The sequence below is a fragment of the Eretmochelys imbricata genome, chromosome 1 (genome assembly GCF_965152235.1).
Source record: "Eretmochelys imbricata isolate rEreImb1 chromosome 1, rEreImb1.hap1, whole genome shotgun sequence".
NCBI classification, from domain to species: domain Eukaryota; kingdom Metazoa; phylum Chordata; order Testudines; family Cheloniidae; genus Eretmochelys; species Eretmochelys imbricata.
In genome coordinates, this window is record NC_135572.1 from 194,383,053 (window position 1) to 194,395,875 (window position 12,823).

Consider the following 12,823-nt stretch of genomic DNA (forward strand, 5'->3'; position numbering starts at 1 on the left):
AAGGAACTCCAAATACAGAAACAGTTCCTGCAACCCAGACCATAAGATGAACTTCTGACAGAAAGAAAGCTTATTGGCATATACCTAGCGATGCACTTAACTCTTCTGATCAGAGGAGTTGCTCCTTCCAGGAGGGAATGATTTTTTATAGTTTTGATCTTTTGTTCCGTGAACATCAAACACTTCAGCCTTAAATGTTTAACACAATCTACAGAAGAAAAGTGGACACTGTAGAAGATGCCATCTTGTTGTAATGTAGTTTAAGTTCTTCACGTGAAGAAGCTAAATAAATTAAATACAAGATGTGCAGAAAACCGAATATTGCAAGTCATGTTTTGTTATTGACTTGTTTGTACATTTAAATAAAATTCTAGATGAAAGTACTTATGCCACGTGATCCTTCAGCTTTGTAACAACAACAGCGGTAGGGTCCAAGACGATACAGAAAGCTGAAAAACATACAAATGGGGGAAAAGAATAGATATCTAATCTCCTTCTGCAGTCGGGAATTTTGAACTAATTTTTCCCTGTGTAAGCGCTGGTGCTGTTCTGAAAACAAGATGTTAGTGAACTACCACTGGATGACATTTATCTTCTGTACTGAAAAGCACAAACAGCTGGGCTCACTTCCACAGCATCATCCATCAGCACACACGCTGAACGGTCTCCCCAAAACTGGCACTGACATCTCCCCGAGCACTATCGTCATGGAAAGTTTTTTTTTTTTTAATCCCCAGCCCACCCATGGAAGACTCTCTCCCCTCAATTACCTACTTAACTGAATATAGACAAATGTAAATGTTTACACAAGTATTCATTTGAGTAAACATATAAGCCCTATATTGTGCCATAAAGGTCAGTAAATTCTTTAGCATGCTAAAGAATCTGAATGAAAGATGGAGGAGACATTTCGCAAAAACTTTCTCTGATTATTTTCATCAAAATATTCTGACCTGTCTCTGTCAAGCTCAATGAAGTCTGAGATTAGGTTTTTGGCCATAATGCCCTGCCACTAGTCTTGCAGAACTGAAATACCATTTGTCAGGAGGAACACTTAAGCTTCCCACACCCAACCGAACCAGCAGGTTTACTGTAGTAGCCAGCAATATGTACGTAATGAGTTTTTCCTCATTTTTGGAGTCACACTAACTTATCATGATAGCTGATGTTATGATTGTCCCTTTGTTGGGTAAATTTTATTCAGTAATTCCAATACTTTCCTACATTAAACTGAACAGGATTGAGCTATAATCAAGTTGATGCAGTAAGGCTTCTAATCTTTGAAGGCAGAGTAGCTGCCAGCCTGTGGGCTTATTTAATTAATATCCTCTCATCAACATCTATAAGATGAATGACTGTTCATCCAGAAGCTACAAATTAGACTATTTATCTTCAGGCTGTTGAATTCTACTACTCTAACTTCTCCCACAGATGAAGGAACCAATCACTGATGTGAGGATGTCTGACATAATGGATGTCTACGAACAGAAACTAGCGGCATTAGCCGTGAGTACAAATGAACATGTGTATTTACGTGACTGTAGAGTATGTGTACTTACTATGAAAGATAAAATTAAGGAAATAGCGCTACTAATCTTTCTTAATCTTTAGTCCAAAGAAACCAGGTTACAAGATCTATTGGAGGCAAAGGCACTAGCACTTGCTCAGGCTGATAGGCTAATTGCCCAGTATCGTTGTCAGAGAGTCCAAGCTGAATCTGAGGTGAGTATGAACAACCACACTCTAGAGGGAAGAGGTGGAAGATACTTATAAGGTCATCTAGTCCAAACCCCAGTGTTCTCTCATGGAGGCCCCAGTACAGAATGGTTCTCTACATGAGTATTAAGATAATCTTTGTGTTTAGTTTTTAAAAGAAACTCAAGTTCTAAGATTACCACTTTTGTGGAAAATATTCTAATCTAGTGTCACTGCTAAATTTTTCTAATACTTACTGTAAATATTCTTTTAGTTTCATCCCCTTCTCTCTATAAGGAACTTGAGCCTCCATATTTGACATTTTTGCCCTTTAGGTATGACCTTATGTCATTTTTGAAGCTCTCCCTTCCTCCACTGTTTAGCTAAATTATGTATATGACCTTTTGTTGACATAGCTATCTAGTGTTAATGCCCCATTAATGGCTGGTCTTTCAGAACAGCCTCAATAATCTCCCCCATCTACGCAACAAGATTTACTGTACTAGTGTTACTGTTTGTTTTATAACACTATTCTAGAGTACTGTACTTCTAAGTACAGTACTAAAATGTTAGGGGTTTGCACACAGCCCTAGAACCTTTTCCTGTTTATGTGCAAGCTAACAGCTAGTCTGTGCTTTCAAATGAAGCTTAAGCCACAAGTGTAAGCACTTCAGATACTTTTTAAAAGAGTATCTAAACTTTTTTTTTTGTTTTGTTTATTTTTAAGGTCACAAATGACTACTGTATCTGAGTGTAAAATAACTGATTCGGTCATCATTTGCCAAAACTTTAGACATGCTTAAAACTTGCTATCTAATTTTAAATATAGTGCACTGACCATGGAGCATTTGATCATATAGGTTTTTGTGGATAATTTAGCAGTAGGGTAAATTCTAATTCCATGTAAAATTCCCCGTTGTTTTGAGTGAGATAAGTAACATAGCATAGATTAAGCATGTAAAGGAGTCTGTGTATTTGCTTTTTGCTAAAAGGCAAGGACGCTTGCTGCAATGTTGAAGGATGCAGAGCGAAAAAATGAAGAACTAGATGTATTGCTGAAAGCTCAGCATGTAGAATCTGAACGGGCGCAGAATGACATAGAGCAGCTCTTTCAACATAATAGGAAGTTACAAACAGTGGCTGAAGAATATGAGATACTGAAAAGATCCTCCATTGATCTTCTGCAGAAGTAAGAACTTAAAATCTATCTGCACTACTTGTTTACTAACCCAAAACGGAAAATTTTTGGATAGGTAACAGATTAAAAGAGAAAATAGGTTTACACAGGCCTTTCTTAAAGGACCTACTTTGACCTGATTAGTCCTTTCAGCCAAGGAATGCTGGTTAGAGCTCTGTTTGAATCCAGTGAGTGCCCAATTTAGCTGAAGCAGAAGAAGGGCTTTGAGGCGTTCAAAGCACTGTCTTTTTCTAGGCTAATCGTATTGCAGGACAGTGTGTTAAAACACTCTGTATATAGGTTTTAAGTGGGTCACTGCTAATGTAGTTGAATTTTATTTGTTCTTGGATCAAATTAATCCTGTGTTCGAAAAAGTTTGTAACTTGAACAGAATATAGAAATTGATGGATGAAGGTGCAGATTCCAAAGCTATTAAGTTAAGGAATGGGTGAGGATGATTTGAGTAATGAAGATTTCCATGTAAAGAAAGAATGGAACTAGTTTGTTGAGTGGACATGATAGGTGTACAAAATTAATGGCTGAAAAGGGCAAATAGAGTGCTCCTACTTGCCTGTCCTTATAATACAAGAATAAAGGGACACTTAGTGAAATAAAGGCAACAACTTTAAAGCGAATACAAAAAAACTAGGCTAAGAGGTTGGTGGGATTCAAAAAAGGAATGCACTTGTTTGGATGAGACCATTCGGAGTTAGATTAGACGATCAAATTTTCTAAAGAATAAAAACCTTTGTACTTTAGGCAGAGACTAACTTCTACCAGATACTCCTTAAGAAGGAATGTCTCCTATGTGCAGATAATCTCGTAATTGTCCATTATGGGAATTCTTGACTTCCTCTGAAGCATTGGTCTGGCCTCTGTCAGACAAGCTACTTCCAGCTACTGGTCTGATTATGTATAACTCGCTACATTTGTGTGAACCACCTGATTGTGGTGAACTTTGTCTGAAAGAAACGTGTAGTCTCAATCCAATTCTTAATCTTAATAAACAGTCAGTGATAATGTGTAAGGGTTCCAATGAGTATTGAGGTTAAGATGAAACTTGCTGTTTGCTTTTTATATTTTATGCACTGCAGGTTTTTTAATAAGTTTTTTGCCAAAAGTGGGCATAACTATGTTTTGCTTGGAAGTGGAGTGGAAAAATAGCTCATTGGATGTCAAAAGTATTTTTTCTTTCATGACACGGTAAACATTTTAAAAAGTTTACTTAGGCTTCTTAACCATAACCCATTAACTAACTTACTTTTAGGCATGAAACCACTGAAAGACAATATAAAGATCTGCAGATTACATGTAATTCACTAAATAAACAAGCTGAGGCCATAAAAAAGCTGAATGAATCGCTCAAGCAACAGAATGACAAGTAAGTTCATTTTTTTTAAAAGCAAATTAAAGGTAAACCATCAAGTCACATCAATACTGATTGTTTAAGTGTCTGTGGTTTCAAGTATCACCTGAGGTGTGAGGGGGGGGAGACTTCTCCATTTTGCTTTAATTAGTTACTCTCACCTGTTTCCTCTGTGTAATCGGTTTCTTCTGGTTTTGTTTCTGGTCTTACACACAAACAGGAAGAGAACTTGAGGTCATGTATAATACCTGAGACTACTTACAGCATATTTTATGGAACTTAGTAGGTTTCAAGATTCCCTTCTAATGTACAACGATTCTCTCTACTCACGTAGAATATTGCTTTTGTCAGCAGATGGGGTCAAAAGTTTTGCTAATTAATGCCCTCTTGTTAGAGGGTATCTTAAATCCATGCCAGAGTTTATTGAAATTCACTATCATTTAACTACCGTGGGCCAAATTTCAATCCTTGATGACGCAGGCAACTTTCTATTAAAGTCCAGCAGGAGTTGTTTGATTAATATATGTGGCTAAATTTGACAGTCTTTATTAGCTGGTAGTAGTTAAGGCAGAAAAGAACTTGACTCTTAAACTCTCTCTTCTACAGTTGTAGAGCTTCTAACTTGTTCATCACTTACCTTTATAGCAGGGGTCTTCTGTACAACTTGAAGTAATGGTGGTAGATGGCTGTCCTTGATTGCAGGGAGTCAACCTATAATCACTACTGTAATTCAATATATAATTCACTTTTGCTGCATTTCAGTCTCCTCCTGTGATGTAGGACTTGAAACCATGTTCAAACATCATTTATTTATTTAACTTCTTTCTTCTCTTCACAAGCACAGGTGTACATCCATACTCCTATACCAAATGAGCAAGAATTCTGAATTTTGTTTTTCATTCATCTTTCCTAATCCTCCAGCTTACCACCTGACCCAGGTTTTTGAGGATAGAAATTACAGTTTGGTGCAAATTGGTGGTCTGACAAGAGCGGGGCAGGGCAGGAAAATTTATGTTTCACTACAGCAGCTGAGGGAAGAGGCTTCCTGGTTGTAAATAACTAAAATATCAGTTAGAAACAAGAAAAATAATTTTTTTTTAAAAGGCTGGTACTCTTCTTCAAAATGACAGTCTGGCCAGATCAAACAAGTTCACTTTATAAGTAAAATGCTTGATTTTTTTTCTAGCTGCCAGCCCTGGAGGTCAAGCTGCATTATTCCTGGCTCTTGTATTGCCAGTAGTAAAAATTCTGCAATCAGAATTTAGTTAACAAGTCTGATTCATGAGGCAGACTGGAATGCCATTCACATTCTTATAGTTTGTGTCTTCAGCATTAATAAGTGTAAAAATGTGTATTAGCAATCAGATATTACTCCATACACCAGGAAGCTGTTCTGTGTTTCACATGGCCGTTTTCAGATTGTCTATTGGGATAGTGCCTAGGGACCCTAGTGTAATAGGTACTGTGAAATAAATAAGTCCACTTCCCTTCACTCCCCATCCGCCACCCTGCGAGTTTCCAGTTAGGATTTAGACAATAGGCAACAGGTGAATAACAGACAAACTAGAGGGAGGACAAAGTGACCCACATTAGTGCATTTGCATAAGTTAGTGGTCACAGTGATAGAGTCGAACTAAACTTAAATTCTAACCATTTAAAATTTGTAACTTAAGCAATTAATACCTTAAAGTGTAGATGTGCTACCAGCAAAAAAGATTGTCTAGGACAGTGGTTCTCAACCTTTCCAGACTACTGTACCCCTTTCAGGAGTCTGATTTGTCTTGCATACCCCAAGTTTCACCTCACTTGAAAACTACTTGCTTAAAAAATCAGACAAAAAAATACAAAAGTGTCATAGCACGCTGTGACTGAAAAAGTACGTACTTTCACATTTTGTCTGTGTGAAATTTTAGTTTGTACTGACTTTGCTAGTGCTTTTTATGTAGCCTGTTGTAAAACTAGGAAAATATCTAGATGCTAATGTACCACCTGGATGACCTCTGCATACCCCTACGGTAGGAGTACTCAAACTGGGGGTCGGGACCCCTCAGGGGGATCACAAGGCTCTGGGGGGTCACGAGCTCTCAGCCTCCACCCTAAACCCCGCTTTGCCTCCAGCATTTATAATGGTGTTAAATATATAAAAAGTGTTTTTAATTTATAAGAGGGTCACGCTCAGAAGCTTGCTGTATGAAAGGGGTCACCAGTACAAAAGTTTGAGAACCACTGCCCTACGGGTATGCATACCCCTGGTTGAGAACCACAGGTCTAGTATATGTGGTCCTCCTAATGGATGAACAGAATTGTACTGGAAACTTTGCACAGTAGTTGCAGAAGACGCTTTTTTTTCTTGAAGCAGATTTTTCTACTTTGCTCAATATGGGATAGTGTAATATTAGTAAATCTAAAACACTAGATAAATGGGTTTTTAGAGTTTTAGTAGGATGGTTGGGCTCATTTCCTTGGTAATATCAAGAATGCTTTACTGCTTGTAGTTGGGGGGACTGATTCTCCAGGATTCAAGCTCTAGGAAGGAATGAGGTTTCTTAGGATATGGAGTTTCTACTGTGTGTTTGACAGAGGGAAGGAAATAAAACTTGAATACTATATTTTTTCAACCAAATAAGGAATCAAAATAATATATTTGTATAGCACAGAATTAAAGGTGCACTTTAGCCTGCCTGGTTTAAAAAGAACTTTCGTGACCGTGCAAAGCAATGCTGCACAAATTATTCTAGCTTGTTGCTGCAAAGAGATAGAGACATGAATCTTGCATCTGTCTGTTATCTTTGAAATATCTGGTAATCGGGATTTTATTCCAATTTCAGAACTGTTGCACAATTGATGGAAACAGAAGATCATAGAAAAGAATTACTGAAACAGCTACAGGATAGAGATAGTAAAATATCAAGTAAGTCACTGTCTGATTTTGTAAATGTTGTGCTATCCATACTGGATAGAATTAACTGGATTTAAATAGACTTTTCGGTGAATTTCTTAGTTCTGTGGGCAGCTACCTTTTTGCTCAAGAGATTATAAGGCTCAAAATGCACTTCTCTGGCTGCCTTCTGCTCCTGAAAAGCCTGTAACTTTTAGTCAAAACATAGACTTAAATATTTGTAAACTAAAAAATGAGGAATTGTTTTAAGGACAGATGGGAAAGTCCAAGGAAGTTTAAAAGTCTGCCAAACCTACACTTAAACCATTGCATTTTACATGCTGTCAAAAACCATAGCTGCTTCCTTGAAAACTTTCTTTTTAGAACAAGTTCACTAAAAAGTTTTTTTGCTAAACTACAAATTAGACATTAGATTAGATAGATCATAATTTTCAAAGTCTTCAGTGAATATGAAAAGTCTGTAGCTTCCTACTAAAATTTTGTAGTAGATGGCAGTACGGGGTAATTTATATGAGCAGCCCTGGTGTGTGTAAAACTTAAACATACTGGGAGTTTTACTAGTAATTGGACAAATTAAAACTTGCTAACTGACTCTAACAAATCTTTCAAAAGGCTTACAACAAAAAATAAAGCTTCTGGAAGAAAAACTGAAAGCCCGACAGAAAGAAAAAACAGATATGGAAGAAACTATTGACATTCTCAGAAAGGAATTAAGTAAAACAGAACAGGCAAGAAAAGAATTGAGCATTAAGGTAAGAATTTATTTTGGCAGCCTACTGAAAACTATAAAAGCCAGAGTTAAAAAATAATTGCTAGAAATGAAAAATTGTATGAAAATGGTAGAAATAGCTAAAGTTAAGGCTGCCCCAAATTCTTATATAGTTAATTGAGTAAGGGACTTCTGAGATTTAAACCAGAGAGGTATGATTTGGGTTATCTGTGCTGTTAAGGCAATGAGCTTCTGTTTGAGTTGGTGTAGGTCCACCCTGTCCAGTAAGTTATAGGAGATGTGCTTCTGGAAGCCACAATGTCTCCTGGAACTATCTAGCATGTTGAAGCATGCACATATGCTATACCAGGTTGTGAGAGAGTGCTGTATGTTCTTCTGCAATTACTGATGGGCTCTGTTGGTTAGTCTAGAAGACAGACATCTCTACTTTAGAGTTAGTTAGGGACCTGTCCTTGCACTGAGCACAACACGGGGTCTTACCCCAGTTGGAGGCTGTGGAGAAAGAGACTTTTTTGCACATTTTTTTTTGTGTGCTCTTGCAAGGGTTCAGCACAACTTGGTCTTTAAACTTTTTTAAATGGGGCTAATACTTACTCATCAGTGATGAGTATTGATATTTGTACAGAATTTTGAAGATGCAAATTACAGCATGTGCTTTTTACCAATAATAATATTCCATTCCCTGGAAATGCAGGCTAATTATCCAAAGAAACTAGTGTCTGCTACAAAACTGATAGTGCCCTTGTTCTTACACACAATTTGCCTCTCTAAGGGAAAAAAGCTAGTTTTTATTCAACCACAAACTTTTGTTTAGGGTTTAACTCAATGTCCTGACCATTCGGAAGATGACAGGACAACAAATAGCTTTTTTTTTTAAAAAAATTAATTCCCAAATCATTTCTGAAGCATAACAGCACTAGTTATGAACAAAATGTATGTATGTGTGGGGGAAGACACATCCAAAACAAATCCCTTTGTTTTGAAACTGTGCCTTTGCTATTAAATATGTTGCTTAAATGTATTACATCAGTTACTTGAGCCTGTTACACATTAAGTGAAAGTGTTCTGTGATCTCTGTTGTGGAAGAGACTGTTGAACTGGATTTTGTTCATGTTGCAGGCATCTTCCCTCGAAGTTCAAAAGTCCCAACTGGAAGGACGTTTGGAAGAAAAGGAAGCCATAGTAAAACTGCAGCAAGAAGAGCTGAGCAAACATTCTCATATGATAGCAATGATTCACAGTTTAAGTGGTGGTAAACTAAATGCAGAAACTGTGAACCTCAGTTTATAGGGCTCTGTAGTATAAAGTTTGGTTTTGTGATATCTTGTACGTTTGTGTAAGTCTAAAGTTTATACACCATCTTGCTCAAATTTCGTAGCCCACTTGAAATTGACACAAGCGTAAACCATTGTTAATTGAAGAAAAACTTGATTGCTTGTTTTTAAAAAAACACTTTGGCTTGAAAAATCTGAGCCGTATTACAGAAGGTAGGCCTGCTGCTGCTTTAGTTGAGATTTAATGGCCAAATTCCCAGTGATTCCAGTGGAAGCAGGATAAAGCCCTGGTCTTGTTAATGTGACTGACTATCCCTTGACACTGGAATAAAAAGAGGAGAAAGAGTCCTCTCTTCTTGCTACCCATCCTATTACTGCCAGTGAGATATACTGAGACTTTCATTATGGAAGGGTTAAGTGCCACTTCTGTAAGTAGACTCAAAATAAGCAGTATGGAATTATACAGATGTCAGATATAGAAATATTAATGCAATATTGATTCCAAATGTCTAAGGTACAAATCTAGAAATAAAATGGAGTTGTTAATGTGGATTAAAAGGTAGTATTTGTTGCAAGAGACCTATTTTACAGCGAGAACTGTATTTGACATAGCTTTAGTTGAAATTACATTAAGTATTAAAATTGAACTAATATTAGAAATGCCTCCACACATTTGTGAAAGGATGTGAATTTGAAAAAAAATGCATACTTGTCAAATTTCCAGAAAGTAGTGTCAATTAGAAAAGGTAGATTTATGGAATAATATACATCTCTTTATGCATCTTCAAATATCTGTTAAACTCCATCAGTACATTACTCTTAAATTTTACAGCACTTTCTTCTGATTCTTAGAGGTCTGCAATTAATTTGTCAGTTTTACCTGGCACACATTAGCTTTTTCAGCATTGTCAACTGTGCATTGTATAAAGGATTTTATACTGTTTTAAACTTACAGTATAACTACTTTTGCCATTTTCATGTGAAGAACATTTTATACTTTTTATGTAAAAGACATGCTTTTTTCTGGGTCATGGGAACATTATTTTCCTTGTAATTTACCAACATTGGCTGTGACATGAATAACATGTCTACAACCTCAAATTTCAAGAATGGCTGTGTGCATTTTAGAAAAAACATAGAAGCATTTTGAATGATGTAATGTGTATCACAATTGTATTATTACTGCCATTATTTTACTATTTATTTTGCACTGACCAGCCTTTAAGGTCTTGCCATAAGTGTAGATGCCTTATGTTTTTTCAGTTGTATTATGGGTCCATCTTTTTTAAATCTGCTCAACTGCAGAGTCTGAGCACAATCTTTTACATATTAGACACATTTGTAAACTCCAGCTGAATAGTGGCTATTTTAACTTGCTTATCAATTGTATATTTATTATAACTTGGTGTATCTTTTGGCTGTTGGCCAGTTTATAGATATCATTGGCCTCCACGACGGGAAGGGGAATAAAAAAAAGACTCCATATTTTGTTTGTGCTTCATATATACTATAATAGAAAGTGTTGGGCAACCTTAATTAGAGATACAGCTACTAGTCAATCTATAATAAATTCCAGCTTTGATGCATTTCCCGGACTTTGATAATGGGTGCTTTGGAAGGTAAATATTCTATTACCAGCTCAGTTGCTTGTCAGTTTTTTAGACTTGTATGCATATATTGAGGAAATAGCCTGTTAGCTAAAATGTATAGTTCAGTGTAAGGGGTTAACAAGTTTGAGGGAATGTCATAAAATCATTTTACAGGCACAGGTATATTTTTGAAAAATCTTTCTCATGGGTGAAAAGATAGTAAATATTTTCATCAGGCAAAAACTCCTTTATGTAAGGTAGTACTTAGTCAAAATATGAAGTATTTTACTAATTTTAACTGATAAATGTTGAGATGGCATTTTTCTCCCCTTTTAAAAATAGGCATTCTGATCACTGAATTGAGACTATTCACTAAAAATGTTTAATGGCCACAGCCAATTAGAAATGAATGTTTCAGGGTTTAGTATACAGAATCCACAAAGATAGGCTCTCGATATAAATGTTTCTGTAGAAATGTACTACCCCAGTTTTACTTTGCTAGCTGAGCCGTATTAATACTCTGAACAAATGAATACATGGACGCATCAAACCACTTTGACTGAACTTGTGTATTGGTATTACTTGTAATTTGCATTCTCTGACCTGTAATACTGAATATTACCTAATGGAAATTACAAATAACTTAGGCATATTTTAAACAAAGCACTTTCTGCCAGTCATAATTAAATCCTGTTTTGGTGGGGGGGGATTTGAGATATTCAGGGCCTCTTTTGGTTTCAGCATTAATTACTTTATTATAATTAAGCATAGCTCCCCTTGACTTCAGTTGCAAGCATTGGTGCTTCTGCAAATCAGAACCCAAGAGCCTCAAGTTGTGCACCCAGAAAATAGTGACTCCTAGCAAAAAGTTTTGGTTTAAGGCACTTGTCTAGCATTACATATAGAAACTCATATGGCAGAAGCAGGGATAGAATCCATTTCTCTAAGGCAACATTGAGATGCCTAAATTGAGACTTTCCTTTTTCTTTCTACAATCCCTTGCCTTGTTTATTACACACTTTCAACTTCTGCAACAAACGAGGCAAGGGTCCTACAGACAACAGCCTTCTTCACTACGCAACCCTGTGCACTGAATGAGGCAGGGGTCTTGTGTTTATAAAAAAAAAAAAGGGTATGTGAACATGTAATTAAAGACTATCATAATGCATACACACAAGGGGGAACTGGATTAAGTTTGCACAGGCAACCTTAATTCTGGCACTTAACTTTTGAGTGCTTGGCCTTTCAACTTGAATGCTCTTAATATGGTAGGTCTCTTTAAAAAACAAAAAAACAAATTCTATCAGATGGCATCAGATTCAGACCCACATGGATCACCAGCAGGGTTTGAAATCTTTAGAGCCACTGCAGGCTTCTGCCACTTGAGCTGAGCTAATAGTAATGTAGAGCTTAGTAGGTTGTCATCCTATATATGGACCAGCATTCAAGGGGGATGAAACACTTTTTACCACAGGTATAGGGTGACTGCAGAAGAATGGTAACACTTGGGAATCTTTGGCCTGGTCTACGCTACGAGTTTAAGTCGAATTTAGCAGCGTTATCTCAATTTAACCCTGCACCCGTCCACACGACGAAGCCCTTTTTTCGACTTAAAGGGCTCTTGAAATCTATTTCTTTACTCCACCCCCAACGAGGGGATTAGCACTGAAATCAGTCATGCTGGGTCAAATTTGGGGTACTGACGCAATTCGACATTATTGGCCTCCGGGAGCTATCCCAGAGTGCTCAGTTGTGACCGCTCTGGACAGCGCTCTCAACTCAGATGCACTGGCCAGGTATACAGGAAAAGGCCCACAAACTTTTGAATCTCATTTCCTGTTTGGCCAGCGTGGAGAGCTCACCTGCACAGGTCACCATGCAGAGCTCATCATCACAGGAGACCATGCAGTCCCAGAATTGCCAAAGAGCTCCAGCATGGACCGAATGGGAGGTACAGGATCTGTTCGCTGTATGGGGAGACAAATCTGTGCTGGCAGAACTCCATTCGAAAAGACAAAATGCCAAAATATTTGAAAAAATCTCCAATGGCATGAAGGACAGAGGCTATAACAGGGACCCGCAGCAGTGCCATG

The 12,823-nt window shown here is 37.2% G+C and overlaps 1 protein-coding gene across 3 annotated transcripts in view; it reads left to right on the top strand.

Annotated features, from left to right (window-relative positions):
* Window positions 1-11,263, top strand: part of CIP2A (cellular inhibitor of PP2A) — a 35,671-nt gene extending 24,408 nt beyond the window's left edge. For all 3 annotated transcript variants that reach the window (XM_077820944.1, XM_077820933.1, XM_077820951.1), the window contains 7 exons: window positions 1,432-1,506; window positions 1,612-1,722; window positions 2,688-2,884; window positions 4,140-4,253; window positions 7,067-7,149; window positions 7,750-7,889; window positions 8,987-11,263. In XM_077820944.1, the coding sequence (XP_077677070.1) occupies window positions 1,432-1,506; window positions 1,612-1,722; window positions 2,688-2,884; window positions 4,140-4,253; window positions 7,067-7,149; window positions 7,750-7,889; window positions 8,987-9,157 (891 nt within the window). In that variant the 3' untranslated portion in view covers window positions 9,158-11,263. The remainder of the gene's footprint in view (window positions 1-1,431; window positions 1,507-1,611; window positions 1,723-2,687; window positions 2,885-4,139; window positions 4,254-7,066; window positions 7,150-7,749; window positions 7,890-8,986) is intronic.
* Window positions 11,264-12,823: the final 1,560 nt, after the last annotated feature.